We start from the raw sequence: 22357 nt of genomic DNA, 5'->3' as shown, positions 1-22357 counted from the left end.
TCGAAAGCAAAGTGAGCAGTAGCCCTTTCTGTCTTTGAGAAGCAAACCCAGGATACGTTCAGGCAGCGAGAGAAACTTCATGAAGCATAAGTATCCCCAGACCAGTAAGGTCACATTCTCAAGAGGTGGGGGGAGGGGAACTGTCAAGATTAGCAGTACTACCCAAATAAATCCACTTGAGGGCACCACACTCCGAAAAGTATACATCCTCTCCTGACAATTTAAGAAGGGACATTAATGTGAAAAACTTTTAACATCTACTAAAATTTAAACAAAAGAAACAAAACGGCCAAACATGTCCACACCCAAATCCCTTGCTAGAGTTCCATGTTCCTGAATAAAGCTGATTTGCAACCAGAGATCCCATTCATCCACTGACATAGTAACACAAACACTTTTGATCAGGGGAGGTATTCTGTTTCATAAGAAGATCCTTAATTCTATGCATCAAGGATCTGGTGCCAACCCTCCTAAACTACTATGCCAATAAAACACAGAATTAATAAAATCAAAGCATGCCAATTATTATCAAAGCATGCAAATGTTAATGCTTTTTGCTAATTCTGTGTATGTTGTACAATATTCAAATCTTTTAAAACAACAAGGGTTGAGAATGTGTAATGACTACAGAATGCAATACATTTCGGTCACACTTTCATGTGACCCAACCCCTGCCCAGGAATTACAATGCACCCTTCGGTACCACACAGAAAGAAATCCAGCAATAAACTTTCCATTCAGAAAGCACAGCAGAACCTCAAAGGCAGGACTGGACAACTTGTGGCCCTCCAGATGTTTTGGCCAGAACTCCCAAGATCCCAGACCATTGCCTATACTGGCTAGGGATGATAGGATGTAGGCCAGAACATCTGGAGGGTGTTGCCCACTCCTGCTCAAAGGCATGAAAAAAGTTGAATCAATATCTCTTTACCCTGCTCTTCAAACCAGACTTCCAGCTTACCACAAACGAGGTAGGCATTTGACCACGGATTTGGGTCTGAAAATATATGTGCCACATATGACTGGTTTTTCTCCAAAATACTGCTTCACAGAGTAGTCTCCCCCAGCCTGGAGCCCTCCAGATTGTTTTAGACTTCAACTCCCCTCAGCCCCAGGCAGCACGGCCAGCTATCAGGAATACTGGGAGTTGTCGTCCAAAACGTCTGGTTGGCACCAGGTTGGGGGAGGCTAACGTAGAGGAGTCTAAGGGTACAGGAGAGGCTACAAATATCCAGATAAAAAGTCAAACTAATTAAAACATGAGCCGAAAGCCTCCAGTTTGCAAGTTACACAGAATTCTTTAAGAGACGTGTTCTTGACTAATAGTTCTATGTAAGTGCATAGAACTAATGGTTCTATGTAAGCTTCAATATCCATAGCCCCACAAAAGTCCCTGTTTAAGGACTTCAGCATTTATCCAGCGGCCAGACCTCACTCCTCTAGTATCAATTGCATACTTAGGATGAAGTGGACCAACTGCTAGGCAGCACACAGCTACCGAATGTAGCACTGCGGGGACAATAGCATGGCACAGTCGCTTAGAATCAGAGTATAGACAGCTTCTGTGGCTTACATTACTGGTAGCCACTTACAAATGAAAACTGTTCCGAAGTGCTTCAAAAAGAGTCTTTATGCACCTGCTGGGTGCACACATACACATCCAGACTCCAGACATCTTAAACGTTCAGAAGAAGACAGAAATGGATTTTTCTAAAACCAGAGCATGATAAGAACAAGGAGAGAAGGAAGTGTTCCTTCACAGGCTCCCATCAACAAGGGAGCACAAACGCTCCCCCTTTCATCTTAGTGTGGGAACTTCAAAGTATACGACAAGGGAAATGTTCGACTCCAAAAATTCAGATGAAGTTTGTGGGTGGGCAGAAGTATTCGGTATTAGAACATTACGCTCAATATTCACCGGGGGATGGGGGGAGGGAATAATGTTGCATCAGCCCTTGGCATCAGGCAGGCTGCATGACCCAAGTACAAGCGGGTTTTCCCACAACACTTTGCAAAGCTACAGCAATTATACTGGGGGTCCCTGACTTTTGGCATTCGGTGGGCATATCTGGAATTTTGGCAGTGTCATGAGCACTCACAGAAAATGGCTGCCCTGGGGGCAGGGGAGCTCGTCCATACACAGAATGGCTGCCATGGTCAGTCACAAATTACCCATTTCCCAGAAGGCAAACTAGTGAAACTAAAAGAAAAGCAAGTTGCCAAACAGCCTAAGTAGAAGGCAAAGATGCTCCAAAATATAAAAGCACTCTTTTGAACCCAGTTTTCTCCTCCAGCACCCATTTCAGAGAAGCCAAACAGATGTGGTACAAAGAGAAGTAACTCGGCAGAAGAACTGTGGCGTCTAATCCCCAAACACCAAACCACATATTGCCCCCTCAAAGCACAACAAAATACCAGTTTCACAGAAAGTAAACTGGAGATGCTCAGAGAATCACACGCACACAGGCAAAACACCCACCCACGCCACAAACCCAAAGAAGACCCCTGCAAAAACACACCCCTCACACACAAAACCCAGGCAAAATGCACACCATGCTAGAATGAACAAACCACCTCTCTCTTGCTTACACACACAAAAAGGCAAAGAAGCCCATGCATCGCTCCTCATATCTGACCCCTCCAGCCCCCAAGATGCTCCCTGCCACTGCCTTTAGCCCCCTATGACACTCCCTGCCACTTATCTTTTTCTGGGCAGCAGAGCAGCCTTCAAAATGAAGTGCTGGGGGCTGCAGCCACCCACCATTTCTATTTTCTAAGGGTGTCTCTGGGGCCCGGAGGCACTCTTGGAAATAAAGAAGGCACTGACGACCGGCGCTTCACTTCGCAGCATGCCAGACTCCCAATTGACAGCAACGAAGATGTTTTTAAAAATTCTTTAAGACCAGAATAAACTGGAAGGAGCCTGGCGGGAGCCAAGAGAGGTGTCTGTGGGCACTTTGGTGTCCCAGGCAACACACTGGTGAGCCCAGAGGTGTATGCTCATACAATCATAGAATAGTAGGGTTGGAAGGGGCCTACAAGACCATTGAGTCCAACCCTCTGCTCAATGCAGGAATCCAAGTCAGAGCATCCCTACTTTAGAGCAGGGCTGGGGAACCTGCAGCCCTCCAGATGTTACTGGATTCCAACTCCCATCAGCCTGAGCCAGCAAGGCCAATGATCAGGGTTGATGGGAGTTAGAATCCAACATCATCTGGCACTCCACAGGTTCCCCACGTTCTAGACCCTAGAGCAACTGCCACCTATTTTCTGTGTCTTACTCCTCTCTATGATCAAGGCTCCTTGGAAAGGGGTTGGAAAAGGTTTAAGGGAAGCCAGGTACACATTTCAGGGGTAAAGATTCATGACAAGGGAGCTAAGCTCATTTTTTTTAAAAAAATAATCACACATTTCTTACCTTGTGGTTTTTTCTCTGTCTTTAGAAATTTCACAGTTCTGGTTTGCATGCCACTCTTCTCTGGTGCAGCAGTGAGGAGATCAAAAGGCTTTACTTCCATTTTCAACTAACTGCAGTTACTTGTATCTGAACCCAAACAAACTGTGGTTAGTCTTAATTGTGATTTAGGAAAACAAGCCAACTTCAAACTGTGGCTTACAATCCTGGCTTGTTTCTCTAAATCATAGTCAACATTAACCACAGTTCTTGTTTTGGATGAACTAAGTAGCTGCAGTGAGTTTATTTATTATTTGTTTATTCCACCTTTCCTCCAAGGAGCTCAAGGCAGCATACATAGTTATTCCCCTCTCTATTTTATCCCCTCAACAATCCTGTAAGGCAGGTTAGGCTGAAAGACAGTGATTGGCCCAGGGTTACACAGTGAGTAAGGAGCAGAGTGAGGATTTGAACCTGGATCTTCCTGGTCTGGGTCTGACATTTCAAACACTGCACCACACTGGCTCTCTGAAAGTGGCCACTCTGAAACTGTAAACAAAACCTTCCACTCTCCTCTTCATGGCTCACGCAGGCTTATTCCCGGAGCGCTAAACTGCAGTTTAAGTGTTATGATCAAATCCAGCCACTCAGTTCTCATTTAACTCCCCCGCCCCCATCCAAACATGTGCCTCATTTAAAATTATCTCAGTGTTAACAGAGGCGGCACTTGTAAACTTGCACACAAAAAAGACCTAGGCGAGTTGGGTTACTGGACCTTCCTTGCTTGTTGTGTCAAACAGTCCACCGCCTGGGTTGCTTTCTTTCTGGGCTCTGTTACTTTGGAGGTGAATCTTCTGTATAAAAACTATGATTTCCCCCACATCCAATATTTATGCAACACAACATGGGAAGGATTAGGGGGAAGAATAACACACAGAGGGTTTTGTTTACTACACGATTAAATCCATACATGTGCAATTGCAGCTGCTGTGAGAACAGGGTTTATATGGAGTTTCCTTGCCAGCTGGGAGTTCTGAGTGAAAAGGCAGCCACATAGAGCAGCCTCAAACATCCACAATTACTTTTCTACTCGTGGCTGGATCTACATTTGGTTTGTACTTTTCTTGCTGCTGTTTCCCACAATTCTTGAGAACACCTGGGCCAGTACACTATGTTTATTTCTTTCTTTGTTTATTTTACTTATAAGTGTATGAGTCGCTTTTTGGCCCAAATAGGACCCCCAAGGCTTACAATTAGAACTTTGAACAATTGGCTGATAATTGCACAACCGTATTTGGAGAACAATATGAAGACCACACTGCTAAAGAGAAGAACATTTTGCGAAGCTTGTTAAGTGACCACAGTACTATTGTCGCTCACACTTCTCAGTTGCTAAAAAAGAAAAGCAGAGAACTCGGAGGGTGGTCTGGGCGGGGCCCCAACTGGGCAGGAATCCTTGAGCAATCTTGGCCCCATTACTAATCTGCCCCTGGCGTGGTTTCCTTGGCTGTTATATCCAGCACAGAAAATGATTCAGAAGAGGTCATCGTACTAGCCCTAAATTCAACGTCAGCAACATTTTGTCTCGCGCAGCCTATTCCCAGCATGCTGGCTGGGAATTATAGGGGTCACAATCCAACACATCTGGAGGGCTCCAGGTTGTGGACGGGTGGCCCAGCACCGTTTTCCCTAGCTGCTTAAAGTACTGTAATATGTTATCTCAGCAATGCCTACAACAGCCCTCTAAGGTGGGCCAAGAGGAATTGAGGGGAAAGGAGGGTTAGGAAGTGGCTACTAACCTCCATGCTCATGTGCTATTTCAAACGGGGTCTCTCCAGTGGATGGTTTATTCTTTTAGCCACTACACTGGCAAGGGGTCGGCCTAGATAATGCTTGAGGCCTCTTACAGCTCTGTGATTCTATCCTATACATCAAGTTAAGGTTTTATTTCATTTAACTACTGCTGAGTAGGGGTCCTTGCAATGGAGGCTGGTGGCTGTGATACCAGTGGGGTGATGAATCTGCTCCAGGTTTCAGTCAGAACCAGCCAGAACTCTAAAGGAGCTATCTGCACCTTGGATAGCTCCTTTAGAGTTCTGACTGGTTCTAAATGAAACCCAGAGCGGATTCATCACCCCACTGGTATCACAGCCACCAGTCTCCATTTCAAGGACCCCTACTCAGCAGTAGTTAAATGAAATAAAACCTTAACTTGATGTATAGGATAGAATCACAGAGCTGTAAGAGGCCTCAAGCGTTATCTAGGCCGACCCCTTGTCAATGCAGGAAAACCAGTACTCCAGCACCCTGATATGTGGCCATCCAGCCTCTGCTGAACAACCTCTAGTTTTAGCACAGTTTTTTTTTTAAACTAGCCCTTGTCCTATGCTTTTAGCAGCAGTCCAGTGTGCAAGAGGTAAATATAAGAAGCCTTTTCTGGTATGGCAGTAAATGGTGACAGAAAAAGTTACCTGCTTCATTCTGGAATGTCAGGCTGCTGCCAAAGGCACAGAAGCAGGGCCAGCAGGAATAAAAGTAAAGGGGTCAACCCTATAAATGCTCTTCGATTCTTATTGTCACTCAGACAGCAACAGGAGGAAGTACTGCACTTACAGGATTTCAAGAATCTGTACACTTGAACTGTTTGTTATCAGAATAATGTCTCTGCTCTCTCTCTCTCTCTCTCTCTCTCTCTCTCTCTCACTCTCACCAGTATACTTCTGTCCACAACGAGAACAGTTTTCTTCTAGACAGAGAAAACAAGAATTCTGGGATAGCCCCAAGGAAATTCACTGAACACTACCCTCCCTATTGGGGGGGAAATGAGGAATGTAGAGACCTGATCCTGAATAACCCCTTAAGCAGGCTACTTATCATTCACATGCTTCCTCACAGACTGTCTTTGGCCAAGGACTTTGACCCAGAAAGCTGCTCACAGTGGCTTCTGGGGTCAGTGGACCGTCCATATTTATTGTGCTGCTCCCCCAGAAACCTCCAAGCCTGGCCCCTTGCCAGGGGCTTCAATCCAAGAGGCAGGGAAATCCACTGGACCAAGCCACTGATCATAGATGGGATTAAAAGCAGCTCTGGATGCTGCTGCCTCGAGTTTCATTCAGAAAACCAAGACATCAGCCCATCTGTCAGCCACATGCTTGCCCTCCAAGAAGGGCTGCAGCCCGGCGAGCAGTTCTGACTCTTAAAAAACAACAGATGAGGAGAACAAAAATAGATTTTCTGAGTAACACAACACCGTGCAAAACCAAATAAACTTAATGAGGCGTGGATGGAAGAGAGAGAGAGAGACCCCGAAAAAGAATACCGGCTGGATGAATGAGTCGGCTGGGGGCGGCGCTCAGTCCGTTTACAATTCGCATGCTTCTGGGCCTGAGCTCATTCTCACTCTGATCTCAGAGGATGATCCGACAGGGGCGAGTTCCGGCTGCAGGCTCGGAAGGTGAGATTAGGCACACTTCTTTATTTAAGCAGACCCCAAGGAAGTGTTGTGCTCTGCTCTTTGCAGTCCCGAGATAGAACTCCAAGGGGTTTAAATCCTGTCTCAGCTAGTTTTATGGGGATAAGCGGTTTCTCCTTTCAGCTTGCGCCTCGTCCACAGTGGGTCCGGAAATTTGCACAGCCACCACACACAGAGTCTAGCGACATGCTCAGAAACATTTTTAGGGTGCGATCCTGGGAGAAAGTCCCACTGAACTCAGTGGGACTTACTTTGGAGTAGACATGCATAGGATTGCAGCATCAGTCAAATGGCATGTCCTGAACTGCAAGAAATCTCAGCCTTTCATTTAAATTAAACAACAACAACTTTACAGTCCCCGAGTGATTTCTGTTCAGGGTTCAAAAAGAAGGTAGTATCTCAAACAGAGAATGCAGCCATCTCTCCCAGACTCAGCTACACAACTATGTGGAAGTGTCCCTTCTGTCCTGCCACTGCCCAACACCCCAGCACAGAATTCCATGCTCTGCACTGGTAACACTCACATTTTCCAATCAACAGAGTAAGATAAAAACCAAAGTTGTATCCAAATACTGACAATATGCATAAGCCACAAACTGGTCTTTCTTGCTTGCAGAAACTCTCATTTATCAGCATTTCCTGAAAGACTTACTTGAGGATCTAGCCTTGAGGTTGCAGCCCTGGGCAGAGAGACATTCGCAAAGGATGAAGGTTCAGGCCTGCAGGGACTCATGCCACGCTAGTCTTTAAAGGGGCCACAAATGACTGAATTTCACTGCTCTTCCAAAAATCCACATTAGTAACCAATGGGTCTCTGGGCACATGCTGACTCCCATTAGCATCCATCAAGGTTAGGGACCTTCACCCCAAAATAGGCACATGACCCTCCCCTTGCACACTCTACTTTTGCACAAAAAACTATGGTGGGAAAAAGGAAACCAAAACTTACCCTCATAAATTAGAGTCCCTTCGTCTCTTTTGATCTTCAGGCACCCCCCCCTCCCCTCAAAAAACCTAGGGTTTGAAAAATGAAGGTTTTTCCATTATTGGTTTGAGCCCCCCCCCCCCCCTGCCCTTCGTCTGTTGCACTGTCAGAGGACAGCTTGTCTGTTGCACACTTTTGAAGGGTTTGAGAAGAACCTCGGTTTGGTTTGGTTTCAAGTTTTTGTGCTGTACAGGGCTCAAGGGGGCCTACGACACGTGTCGCTCAGATACACGTGCATGTGCTAGGTATGTGTAGATAAGGACATGTGGTAATACCTTCACCTGTGGACATGAGATGACTGGCTACCAGAGAGAGGGTGTTTTGAGCTCCCACTATAGAACTCCCATCCAAAGGACATCTGCCTGGCATCTCTGTTATTAAATTTCAGGGGAAGGCAAAGTCTGTCCTGTTTATTCAGGCTTTGGGCAGGTTAATTTGGTTTGATGTATGGTTTGATTTTTTGTTTCACCATATTTGTTTTTGGTTTTCTAGAATTGGTTTTCTAGTGGCTAAGTTATTTAACCTGCCACTTTTAATTGATATAATTTTTGTATAACTGTGCATATACTCGCTCTGCTGCTGCTTTGTATTTTTGTGATGTTATGATTTTGTTAAACAGCCTTGAATTCCATTTGGCAGAGCAGTGACACACACACTGTTAAAGAAACAAACAAGAGATAAATCTCTCTGCCCAGCTGACACAAAGGGTCCCCACCTTTCCTCCATGGGGGCGGGGGGAGGACAGAGGAAGGGATATTAGAATTAAGGGTGGGGGAGAGAGGATGAATGGTGGTCGGAAAGATAAAGGCCATAACATATATATTTGCAATTGTTTCGTTCTTTTGTAAAACTGCTAAAAAGCGGTAACAATTTAAATAATGAAAAAATGTATGCCAACCGGAGTCCTTTTAGATTAGCCAACATAAAACCATTCATCAGGGATGCTGAGCCTTGTTCAGCCCAAGACCTCAGCTCAATTTTAGAGAAGCTCTCAGGGGTCGCACTCCAGTGATGGATGGGGCCAAAGGCAAACGGGGAGGGGCCAAATGTTCAAAGCTTGGAGAAAGAGGTGGGGTGAGGGGAAGGGAGCGTGGTCATCCACAGAACCTCAGAGGGCCAATTGGAACCCAGGCAGACCGGATTTGGCCCATGGGCCTGAGGACTAACACCCCTGCCATGCATGGACGCTCCAGCTTCTCTGTTGACAATGGATCCAGGCACCTGGATGCTCCACTGTTTCCCCAGCCCTCATCCTACCCATCCCTGCAAGGCAACACTGCAAAGCTCTTGAGATGTGGGGTCAGGGGAGATATTCCAGCAGAAACCAATTGTATCTATGCATTGAATTTGTTTCTTACTGACTAAAGTACCACTGAACAGCTTAGGTTAGCCTTTCCCAACCTGGTGCACTCCAGATGTGATGGGCCGCAGTCCAACACATCTGGATGGCACTAGGTTGGGGAAGGCTGGTGTAGGAGGTTTAGGCTGTGTTTCAGTAAGCAAAGCCACTTCTGATAGGGCAGAAGGAGCAAGCTGCCCTGAGCCATACCTGAGCCCGGATCAGAGATTCAAAACTCGGCTTGAAGTAATCGATGCGGCTGCTGTAGAATTTGGGCATCTCTTCCAGAAGCTGCTTGTTCTTAGCCTCAAAGTCATCTTTCACTGGCCTCAGTTCTTCCCGTGCCTAGAGGAACAGACAAGAAGGTGAAAGAAGATCACAAGGTGCTGCATTCACCTCTCTGACAGTCGCTATGCCTATTCTCCCTTCCAGGCTCAGCACCTAGTGGAGCTTGGCCAGAACGGGTTCTCATAACCCCTGACACGTGAAGTGCCCTCAGAGTCATTTAGCTGCATTTGGAGAGAAGATACATACAAGCAGGCATTATGGTTGTGCCACATATTTGCCTCTTTCCACCCATTTCGGGGTGAAGTTGTGCTTTCAGGGCCTCCCAAAATATTTTCCCCCAAATCCCTTACTGCTGAGTACGTTTTACACTTTCTCATGTTACCTGCTCCGTCGCTATTTTCGCACCATTTCCCCCATTGGTTAGAGATCTTACTGTCCTTCATAGAGGTTTGACTAGTGATCCTAGTCAATCAGGAATCACATATCAAATAGGGTCATATCACAATGCTACATCACCATTCAAATTTAGGTATTTGCTGGCATCAATGAGGGCAAACGAAGCTGATTTAGAGTGGGGCACTGCTTCCTGCATAGGGATAGTCCAAATCAATTAGGACTATGAGAACAAAAGAAGTCAGTTTAGGGCAATGCTCTCTTAACAGGAGAACAACCTTTTCACAGTGATCCCCACACTCCAAATGCCAAAGGATGTGTGTGTATGTGTTTAGCTTTTGACACTGTTGAAAATGGTCAAAACTGTGTCCCCCCGCTCTTTTCAGCCAAGTCATACTAAAATTTTCCAGGGGAAAACCCCTTCCTACTTAGTCATCAGAGACAAAACAGCTCGGTTTTTCATATGTTTAGGTTTATGCATGCCTAAGATTCATTCTAAGCTTCTTTACTTTTAAGCTTGAATGTGCTTTTCTTAATGTTGATATGGTAATTCTTTAACACAATGCCCAATTTATAGAGTCATAAAAAAATGCATTCTTCAGTTCTGTTGAACTCAGTCTCTTAGAGGCTCCATGCACACACAGGAAAGAGTGTTAACATCCTTCGATTCAGAGCTGCTCCACCATTTATGTGGCAATCTGTTTGCCACCAATATGATAGAGTTTCACAAGGAAAGTACAAATAGCAAGCACGTGTCCCTAAGCACTTCAGGGCTGGCCGTACCTCCCCAGAGCTAAGTGCACTGCGTGTTTAGAGGTGCATGCATATTTACTGCAAGGTGCACCAATATGAAGTAGCTCTTGGTGAAGCAGGAAACTAAGAATGCAATCCTAAATACAATGATTGTCAGTTCCCTTAAAACAGAGATAGGGAACATGTGGCCCTCCCAATGTTGTTGGACTGCAACTCCCATGAACCCTTGCTGCTGGCTAGGGCTGATGGGAGCTGCAGTCCGAGCACATCTGGAGGGCCACATGTAACCAGCACCCACCCACCCCACCTTAAAAGCATCTTGATGGGAAGACTCTTTGGCTTTAGAACTGCAGCCTTAGCCCCGTTTTCAAAACAAGGGCTTTATGGCTCCTTTTCAGTACTGCCAACCTAAGACACAGGAACCATCCCACCAGACTTGCCAGGATCTCAGCATGCCTTGCTGGGTTATTTCATACACAAAAGTACTGTGGGAGTTTGGAAGCCGTTCTTGTGATAGCATGCCTTTGCCACTGAGCTAGGTACATGGACTCTACTACAGAACTCTTCTATTCTATGAAACCCTACTATTCTATGATTTCTGCATTGAACAGGTGGTTGGACTCGATGGTCTTATCGGCCCCTTCCAACCCTACTATTCTATTCTATGATTCGCAAGAAACTTATAAGCACAGAACTGAATCTTGAGAGCATTTGTATCTTAAAACCATGATGTAGAGGAAAGAATCTGGTACTGGAGGATGGGGGTCAGTGGGGAGGGGGAATGGAAAGCAATGGCTGAGATGTGGAATGAAAAAATCACCTTTTTTTCTTTTTTACATCACAAAAGGAAACCAACAGGAACCAAGATACACATGGGAGTTGAGCACCTAATGGACAGATGTAGTTCTAAAGGTGGTGCTACAAAGCTGATTTTTCTCTTATGGCCAGTTACAGTGTGCAAGCTAGATTCTCTACATATAAGCCAGTCAGACTAAAATAGAATGATAGGCCACTGGCATGTGGGCTGAATTCACCACCAATTGTCACCTCAGGACTAGAGCTTAAAGACACTGAAAAAACACGTGCCACTGGTGGGGTAGTGCCAACTCTCCCAGGCATTCCACTTGGACCAGCACTTGCTCCTGTGTGAAAAATGTCCCACGGCAACCACAAAAACGTTATCCCGCACCTAGGAAACTTCCAAACCTGGTGTAACTTGGTCAGGATGGGCCCTGTCTTCTCCTTCTCTTCATATTTCTCCACCTTGGATTGCAGCCGCTTGTAATCCTGCAGAGCTTGTTCACGCCGCTTCACTGCCATATTCAGGCTGGGGAAGACACCGCTGAACCTGCAGGGAAATTGTTTTTAAAAAATAATGTTTATTGTGTTCTCGCTACACTTAGGCCAAGCTTAAATACGTGAGGAACAGAAGCTGGATGCTTTGTAAACTGGAGGCAGGTAAGTTTTCCTACTGACTTACCTACATTTTTATCCTGTCCTTCCTGCAAAGAGCTCAGGGCAGTGCCATTGTCTCCCCGCCTCCACTTTTATCCCCATAACAACCTTGTGAGGGAGGTTGGGAGACAGTGACTAGCCCAGGGTTACTTAGTAAGCTTTGAGACTGAGCAGGGATTTTACCCTGGGCCCCCCCAATCTGAATCCATACACTACTGGATTTCACACTAAGCTACACTGGCTCTCAAGAAGATCAAGTGGATCTGGGCAAAACCCACAGCAGGCATTAGTACAGCCATGACATGGAAAATCATGTCTACCTTGATCATAACAGTCTAGGAAACTCCTCTGCCCCTTTGGCAACTGACCTTGTCATTGTTACGTTTTCACAGATGCAAACTGGATTCAGAGTAGTATCTCAGTTATACCCATTTAACACGTCTGCTCAGGATGTGATGTTAAGTTCTATTCCCAAATGCAAACCAAAGAGCAATTTAGGAATGCTATTCACTGGTGTTAAATGTGGCCTAGGAAATCCAACAATTACCAGGGAAAGCTCACAGTTTTCTCCTGGGGCCAATCTACACCAGCAGTTTATCTCGGAACTTGAACAGCTGGCTCACTCGCACAGCACACAATGCCTTCCCCAACCCATTGTCCTGACGCTATTTGTCCCTCAATGCTCCATTTCCCCCCAAACTATTATGATTATTTTTTCCTATGATTGTGGTTTCTGTGTGCTAGCAGTACAACTATTATCAGCGGGACTAGCTTTAAATCTCTAGAACCTGCTTATTTATTTATTTCATTTCTATACCGCCCAATAGCCGAAGCTCTCTGGGCGGTTCACAAAAATTAAAACCAAAAGCACACAGTAAAGCAATATAAAATATAAAAACCTTAAAATGACAATATAACAATACAATACCAGAATAAAAACAGAGTAAAACCTAGCAGCAATGCAGAAATTTAAAATACAGATTTAAATAAGCAAAGCTAAAAGACTAGAAAGCTAAAATGCCTGGGAAAATAAAGAGGTCTTCACCTGGCGCCAGAAGGAATAAAATGTAGGTGCCAGGCGAACCTCACTAGGGAGCTCATTCCACAGCTGGGGTGCCACAGCAGAAAAGGCCCTCCTCCTAATAGCCACCCGCCTCCCTTCCTTTGGCAGGGGCTCGCAGAGAAGGGCTGCTGAGGATGATCTTAAGGTGCAGGCAGGCACATATGGGAGGAGGCGATCCTTCAGATAACCTGGCCCCAAGCCGTTTAGGTGCTTTGCACCATTTTCTCCCCCCTCCTCCCCCCCATCCTTCTTCCCTTCCCTGTTCTTGCCTCACATGGATTTTGATAGGATTTACAGCCATAGTACCACCCCCTCCCAATATAGGTATAGTGGTAGTCTTTATCTGCATAAATAGGGTGATTTTTTTCAGTGTTTGCAAATCCTTTTTTCTGTGTGTGCATGGAATAAGACATCCACTAGCTGGATATGCTACTGCTCAGTCACAGCAATACTAAAGTTCTGGATTTCTCAATTGTTTTCTATGGGCAGTAATCACTGTTCTCAAAGGTAAACACAAAATGTGTTCAAAAGGAATCAAGAAATCCCTTTTACAGACAAATGGCCACTTCTGCACTTACCTCTATAGCTAGCAGTGCTCCTGAAATGTCAATCATAGCTATGCCTTAACTCAATGGCTAAACATACTAAAACAGGCTTGAAAATGATTGGAAAGAATAGTGCCTGAATGTTTTGACTTGTATTTTGGGTTCTACAAGGGCTAGAGACTGGCTCTTTTCTTATTTGAAAGCTAAGAACCTGTGCTAGCTGGTGAGCTCCTTGAGATGGTGGGCTGAGAGCTGGTCCCATTAGCCCATGGGTTAATCCAGCCTTGCCATTAATAACAACACAGGGCACATTAATAACAGGCACGATGCCAAATAGCTCAGCTGGATGCAGGGTTGATGGAAAAGTAAGAATGCTTTGCTGCCACCACAACAGAATAGGCTTTAACCCATGTTTGGTCACATTCATCAAGAGTGGTCCTCGACTTGTGCTTGACCTGTCATCCTGTCTGCTTCATTGCCTATAGTGGTATGTGTGCGCATGTGTAAACATACCCCTAAGTAAACCAGGGAGAAGGCCAAGCTCCAACTAGTGGGAGACTAAGGCTGCCTTAGAAGCTATTGTGCCAACTGCCCAAATTAATTCCTTATTTCAGGACAGTTTTCATCAAAGAGCTCCATTTCTGATTGAGCTGGTCTTGCTAGCCGATCTGAAAATTATTTAAGAGGTTGTTTCCACCTCCTTCACAACTCTGAATTATAAAGGAACCAGCCAATTTAGACCAGCTGAGGCAGTGTAAAAAAGAGAACCTTAGAATGTATATTGGGAACAATGACAGGTTCTCAGTCTGTGGCAGACTTTGAGAAAAGCATTTGGACTACAGACTCTATAGGGGACACTGTTCAGAATACAGGATTCATCAGGTTGGAAACCAGCTTGATCCATCAGCTACCCAGAGTAGGCCAATCTAACCAGTCCACCAACCTTGCAAAGGTTGAGAACACTTGAGAAACCACAGTTCGCCTCCCTCCAGCCCTCTTAAACTGAGGGTGTCCCCTGCCACACGTATTGGGCCCAAAACACCTGGAATAGCTACACAGTAGTCATGGCAGTCATTGAGTCTTGAACTGCACCTGTTAAAAGAGGGCCTCAGCAAGGAGACTGATGTCACCCAGCCTACAACACCTCCAATGCCAGCTGTGTCAGCTCAGTCAGGGAGTCTTGTCAGGCAGTGGGGTGGTCAGCACACAAACAGAACTTACACCCTGTTCCAAGGCATATTCACTCAACATGAAATCTATCTTGGTCAGCAAGTCTGATGAAGGAGATATACTCCTGCTGGATCACAGCAATACCACTTTCCTGCTCAAAGGCCAAAAAGGATATTACTTTAAATCCATATCTAGCACCTTCTTTTCCCTCTTCATTTTTGCTCTAGAATAGGCAAAGGGCACCTGATACAGATCAGGCCCACAGTGGGAGAAGGGTTAAAGCCCCCCTTCTGCCCATGCTCACGTTCCTGTCCAGATAGGGTCCCTGTGCCTACAGTAAAGTAAAAAAAAGATGTACTTGTCAGATATGGATCAGAAGTGATGTCTGCTTTGGCTGCTCCTGCACACAGTATCCAACTGGAACCACCTGGACTAATGCAGTCACAGCCCCTCTCACACGTGCACACATGTATGTTTTTCAAATCAGGTCTCCATTATACAAACTAGGTCAGCTCCTTCTTTCATAACGTTATCACGAACAACAATATTTTTTGTCTCCCAGGATCAGAAGGCTGGGAGGAGGACTGACATGAGGCAAAGCCTATAAACATCTTAGCCCTCTTCCACAGGTCTGATCTGTCCTCCTCCCAACACTGTATCTCCCTATGGTGGTACAGTCCCCATCCTTAAGCAAACAAAAAAGTGAGCAATACGATTAGTTTTATAGTACTTTCCCACATGCAAGATGCATTAAAAGTCTTATTTACCATCACATCTGCCCTGTGAGGTAGGCTGAGAGGGATCTGACTGGCTTAAAGGCCAAGCAGGGCTACTTCATGCATCGTTTGTTTCCCACACTGCCTGCCCCATGATGGCGCCTTGCTCCACAGATTACTTCGCCTGAGGCTTCTTCCAACCTGGGTGCAATTCCCAAGAGCGCATTCATGTCTTTAAGAAGTAATGTGAGAACTAATCCTATATCTAAATTAATATTTAGCCCTCCCTATCCCGAAGGCTCAGAAAGGGTAATGACAGATTTAAATATGCCTATAAAATATGTAGTTTAAGTTCACGTATTGCAGGGTGCCTTAATTTCTAGCTAGCAAAAAACAAAACAAAACAAAATTACACTCCTTCATTAGCTTTGGCAGGGTCTTTTTAGAGGTGTCCAATAACTTTAAAATTGCTAGTTTCACACAAAACTAGTTAAAAGTAGTTGCAAGACTTCCACCTGCCCCCCAAGGGCCACAACATATATTTCAATTAACAATCAAATTTCTCATGTCCTGAAACACATTTTTACTTCACAGTATGAGTCAATTCAAACATCTTGCCAACTATGACTTGAGATAATTATATGGTTGTTTCAGATGTAACGTTCCCAATTCTGATCAGGATGAGCTGCAAGCTTGCACACACTCTCACCACATGTACCATCTGCCTCACTGATTTTCTGGGTTGATCAAACCATAGTTTTCTCTTATGTCTGAACCAGCAAACTATGGTTTGTGCTTGCCCTCCAAACAAGAATGGTAAACCATGACTTGATTGTGTTTGATGATTCAGATGTAATGCAAGCAACTGTTTGACCAAAGCAGAAAGTAAAGGAGGGATATTGGAATGTGTGAGTCCATACAGCACATTCCCAAACTTACATACCCCTTTCTGGGGGACTGGTAGTATTATGTCTGAACCTAACCTATAGTTTAGAGCCCAAACTCTGGTTTGAGCTTCCAAATGTGCTGGCAAACCATTTTATTTATTTATTTAGGTTTGTTTATTAAATTTATATCACCTTTCTACAAAATGGTACTCAGTGGAAGGTCAGAGAACTAATTACTAAAAGGGTGGCGGACTTGCCCTCAGTGGAGATCTTCAAGAAGCTAGACAGCCATTTGCTGTGGATGCTCTAGCTCTGGATTTCTGCATCAAGCAGGAGGTTGGTCTAGATGGCCTATGGGACCCCCTTCAACTCTATGGCTGGATGAGGAGCGGCCAGATGGCCTTTCTTGGCAAGGAGTTCCAGAGCATGGTTGCAGCCAGTGAGAAGGCCTTCCTTCTCACTGGCTGCACATGTCAGAAAATACATGTCAGATGTTGGCAGAGCAGAAAGAAGGGGCTCCCCTGAAGATCTTAAAACACAGGCAGGCTTGTATGGGAGAATATGGGCTTTCACATAACTTGGTCCTAGTTCATGTAGAGTTTTGTAGGTCATAACCAACACTTTGAAGTGTGCCTGGAAATGGAGCAGTCACCAGTGAAGCTGCTGTAACATGGGGAGTCATATGCTCCCTATAACTAGCCCCAGTTATTAATAGCCTGGCTGCAGCATTCTGAGCCAGCTGAAGTTTCCAAACACTCTTCAAAGGCAGCTCCAGCCAGAGCATGTTACAGTAGTTCAAATGAGATGCAACTAAGGCATTTGTTACTGTGGCTAGATCAGACTTCTCCAGGAATGGGTACAGTTGGTGCGCTAGCGTTAGTGTGTAAAAGAGCTCTTGGCCACTGCTGAAATCTGAGCATCTAGGTTCGGTGCTGAATCCAGGAATATATCCAAAATGCAATCCTGCATCTACAAGGGGAGTACAACCCCATCCAAGACAAGATGAACCCCTAATTCCTTGCTTTGCCTTTCTACTGACCAGGAGGGACCTCTGTCTTGTCTGGATAAAGCATAAATTTTTGCACCCTCATCCAGTTGATCACCAACATCAGACACTGATTCAGAACTTGAGCAGCTTCCTTGGATTTATATGGAAAGGAGACAGAGTTGGGGGTTATCAGCATATTGGTGACACCGAACACCCAAAACCCGGATGACTTTACCCAATGATTTCTTGTAGATCTTGAATAGCATGAAGGACAAGATTGAACCTTGAGGGACACCACAAGGCAAGGCACTGAACAGGTCCCTCAGTACTGCTGGAAACTGCCCCTCCAAGGATTGGAGCCCAAGTCTCAACCTAGCCAAGCAGAAGGATACCACCGTTGACGGTATCAAAAGCTGTAGAGGGGCTCAGCAGAGCTATCAGGGATGTACTTCCCCAGCAACCAATGCAACGAAAGCGGTCTCCACCCCATATTCAGGACTTAAACTGGATTGAAATGGATCTATATCTGGTTTCCCCAACCTGGCACCCTCCCATCAGTCCTAGCCAGCATAGGCAATGATCAGGGATGATGGGCACAGCAGTCCAAAATATATAGAGGGCACCAGGTAAGGGAAGGCTGATTTATAAAATCCACCTCATCCAGAAACACCTGGGAATTCAGAGCTGCCTGTCTACTTTAATATCACCATAATTTAGAGCAGCTTTCACTTTCTATCTGCTCAGCACTTCTGTTTTTACAGTGCAGGGGTTTCTGAAAACAGAGGAATGACTGTAACTATGGCTTGTCATATTATGCCAACTCACTGTCAGCACAAAGCGATGTTGCAAAGCTACTTCAAACCATGGCTTCCAATTCTGGTTTGCCAGCTGATTGCAAACCATGGTTTATGAATGAGGACATCGTACTACAATTAAAGCATCCTTAGCCAGAGTTTGGCACAATGTCTGAATTGAGCCTATGTTTTAAAAGAAAAAAACAATCGTAATAATGTAATAAATGCAGGAAACTGCCCAGCACTAAGGGACTGGACTCTAAAGGAATGAAAATCATCCACCCTGCTCAATGTTTTAAGCACCGTGATGTGGATAACGTCAATTTCTAAGGTATTCAAACTCTGATGGAATGAAGTCATGCTCTCTTACCTATAAAATTGTTCTACATCAATATGGACCAGCAGCACCATAATGCTATGGAAGTACAAAAGGATTTTACAACTTGAAGTGACCTGATACAAAACGCATATAGTTTTCAGCCAAGTAAGTTGCAAAATATGATGGAACAGCAGTGCAAGAGAAGAAATAGTTACAATTTCCCAGGGTTAATTATCTATTGTTGTGCTAATATTCAAAGAGACATTTGCATGCTCAGAATTTGTTCCTTAATGGTGCATCTTAGTCACCTATGCCTCCCTCTCATTGCAAAATTATTCTTGGGTGAAATTTAAAACCGCATTTCCATTTCACAGTTATTATGAGTTCTAGCAAACTTTTCTCCTACCATGCTACAGATATCATGCGTGCTCAACATTCCAGTTCTAGCTATACCAAAGTTTTAAACGGAGGTGGGTGTGATTAGATGTATGGAGGATCATTCCTCAACACAAGGGGCTGAAGTAGATGATCCTCAGTTGTCCCATCTAGCAATACGATTCTGTGGTTAGAAACCAGCAAGGTAAGCAGCTGTCATGAAACACAGAAGGTGACAGGAGAAATGGCAAACATATGGTGGTTGAGCAGACTGAGAAAGACCAATTTTAGTACCATCAAGCCATGTGAAGTGTGCTCCCAATTCTACACGCACGCACGCATGCACGCACAGACACAACGTACACCAAACTTCTGGAACACACAGCACTATTAGAATAGGAGCAAATCTGTTCATATAAAAACTGTACCCCAGATCCATAATCTCCTGAGAAATGTAGTTATTCTGTAGTTAGACCTTTAAATCAAAACCATAATTATTGAGACTCTTAGTGCTTCTCTATAAGGTGGAAATCTAAGTATATGGAACAGTTGCAACAGCAGATCCACACACACACACCCAGCCTTTATGCCAGTACACCATGCTGTGCTCTTAGGTATTTCAGATGCCGCTGCGCCATAAAAACTAATCTATAAAACCTACTCACCTGTAATAGCCTGTACGAAAGACATAACAGCAGGAAAGGTATTGCGGTATTATTTAAAACATAGGAGCTATTGACATTTGCTTCTATACTTAGATTTCTACATTGTTGAGAAGGACTTAGATTTAAAGAATGACACAAGCCACGTGGTGCCACAGCTGCTGTAGATTTATACAGTGCTGTAGATTCATACATACATACAGATTTCCAAGGCCTTTGTGTTTCATGATAGGCAAGGAGAACATTTCACAAATACAGAGTCTGTCTGAGATGGTAAACCTGTGTCTGGAATGTACCACTTCAGAATACTCCTGGCATGCAAATATATATTATATATGATTCATGCACACAGGACATTACCGTGTCGGTGAGAAGAGTTCTTGCCTACCCGTCTCTGACATGCCAGTTTTCTATATACAATTTATTTGTATGGAGCTGTCAGCCCTTACCTGCAGGCTAAAGTGGTACAGCCCTGACACATGCTTGCCTTAAACATTGAAACAACATTCATCAGAGCAGAAGTTGACGAAGACCATTCACCACCTTGGTCAGCAACCATTTTAGCCAGAAGATCATTTTGAGAAGGGAATGTAGAGATGGCAAGTCAAGGTTCCAACCTCCACAGGGACCTGCCAGCAAGTACTTCCCTCTTTTCACTGCAAATGATGTGGGGGTGCTACTGCCAGGGCTACCTTAATCAAGGAACACAAGAAGAGAGCCCTGTTGCACCAGACCAAAGGCCTACGTAGTCCATCATCTTGTCTCCCACAGTAGCCAGCCATGCACTTCTGGGAAGCTCACAAGGAGCACATGGGAGAAATAGCAATCTCCCACTATTGTGCCCCAGTAGTTGGTGATCAGATGCATGCAGCCTCTGAACCTGGAAAGACAGTCCCCAGTCCTGTTCGCAGGTCCCAAGGAAAGTGTTCCTTTGCTTCTGCCATCACCTTGTTTCATTGGGGAAATGAGGGATAGCTCTATGGTTGCATTAAAAGCAAGCAATTCTATATGTGGCAAACAGAAATCATCAATGAGCAGGCTGTTTTTCAGATATATGATGTTTGAGTGTGCACTGTCTGTTTATATGTTTTTGTGTAAATGGTTTTGCACTTTGCATAATGTATTTTTAATGGTTTTTAATTTTTGTGAACTGCCCAGAGAGCTTCGGCTATGGGGTGGTATAAAAATATAATAAATGGAATAAATGGAATGAATGAAACACACAGATATACCACACTGAAAGATACCTTATTTTTCTATAAAAGACATTTAAAGAATCTCTGCTCAACATATGGGGTGACATTTGTATCTAATCACAAAAAAATACAGGAATTTATCACCTCATGGTGAGTTTACTCCATTCAACAATTATCTTTTAAAAAAACAATGGTCAAACTAGATGCTACACCATGCAATTAGCAATTGTGTGAATAGCTTTTTAACTGCAGGCATGTGGGCCTTCAACAGGGATTGGGATCATGGCATGGGAGTAGGGGGACTTTAACCTTTTACCACCACCACCCCGCCTCACTTCTGGTCTGGACTGCATCTTCTGCACCTGCCAGCTGCACTGGAAAAAAGCTTCAACGGGAGCTTTTGTCTCCCCATGCAAAAGCAGGTGAAGGCAGCCCAATCTGGCCTAGGACTGGAGTGGTAAGGAAGGGGTTAAATCCCCCCAACCCCCACACTAAGGTCCTACTCAGGGGCTCATGTGCCTGCAATTTACTTCTAAAAAGCCACTCATGCAATTACTAATTGCACCAACTAGTTTGTCCCCAGTAGTCAGGGGTGGGCAGACTTCAGGCTTGCAGGATCTACTTTGTGTCTCACTAGAACCCTGAGATCCACCAATTGGAGCCTGGTGCAAAAGGCATCCACATAGGGTGCAATCTTATACATATTTAGACAGAAAAAAGTCCTACAACTTTTTCTGTCTAAACATGCATACGGTTGTGCCCTTAGAATTAAAGAATTCTAAGCCCAGGAATTTGGTTTGAGTAGCAGAACTGAATGGCGCCCACAGATACTCCACACAAAAACCCACTCCTGGTTACCCCAAGCTTTCTTCATTTTATCAGTATTATTCAGGATGGGGGCAGGGTCATTATGTTGCTATTGTTAAACAATTAGAATAAGAAATCTTTGCTGATCTACTATAAGTCACCCAGAGATCTATCGTAGATCCAGATCTCTCTTCTGCTCATCCATGTTAATAATGACTTTGCTCTTGCCCTGTCAGAACATCAGTGGGCAGATTTGTTAAGGTGGTGGTAAGACAAAATTTAGCTTTCCCAACCATCAGCAGTGAATTATATGATGCAGCCCCCAATAAGAGGTTCCATCCTTAAAGGTAATCTAGAAATAATTGTAGACTGGAATACATGTTTTCATTAAAAAATAAAACAGATACGTCTCTAGCCATCAACACACACACACGCTAATGAAAATGCAATGAAAATAATGTTAACAGCAAAGAGGCAATTAAACTAAAGAGCAACTTTCATCAGTTTTGAACTCACGGGAATCTCAGGAGTTGTGAGTTAAGGTGTTCTCATGTGTGAAAAATTTTCAGAGGGGTGGCCATGTTGGTTGGTTTGTTAAACTTAACACATTTATTATGGCATAAATGTGTGTGGAGTACACAAGTATCCGATAAAAGGGACTCTAGTCCATGAAAGCTTATGCCAGAATAAATTTGTTAGTCTTTAAGATGCCACAAGACTCTTTGTTGATTTTAGAAGAAAAATACTGGGACGAAT

The 22357-nt window shown here is 44.4% G+C and overlaps 1 protein-coding gene across 7 annotated transcripts in view; it reads right to left on the bottom strand.

The window, feature by feature from the left end:
- The window catches only part of BIN3 (bridging integrator 3), a 146074-nt gene that overhangs the window by 33876 nt on the left and 89841 nt on the right, over positions 1 to 22357 (bottom strand). For all 7 annotated transcript variants that reach the window (XR_014783740.1, XR_014783739.1, XM_084804002.1 and 4 more), the window contains 2 exons: positions 11831 to 11972; positions 9401 to 9535 (listed from right to left, as the gene is read on the bottom strand). Coding sequence is in view for 5 of the 7 variants with exons in the window: in XM_084804002.1 (XP_084660128.1) it covers positions 9401 to 9535; positions 11831 to 11972 (277 nt within the window). In the remaining 2 variants the exon portion in view is untranslated. The remainder of the gene's footprint in view (positions 1 to 9400; positions 9536 to 11830; positions 11973 to 22357) is intronic.

The sequence above is a fragment of the Heloderma suspectum genome, chromosome 6 (assembly GCF_057233095.1).
Source record: "Heloderma suspectum isolate Gila_16-S chromosome 6, 16-S_ref, whole genome shotgun sequence".
Taxonomy (NCBI): Eukaryota; Metazoa; Chordata; class Lepidosauria; order Squamata; family Helodermatidae; genus Heloderma; species Heloderma suspectum.
The sequence above is the reverse complement of the archived record's forward strand: the minus strand, read 5'-3'. Positions and strand labels throughout refer to the sequence as shown.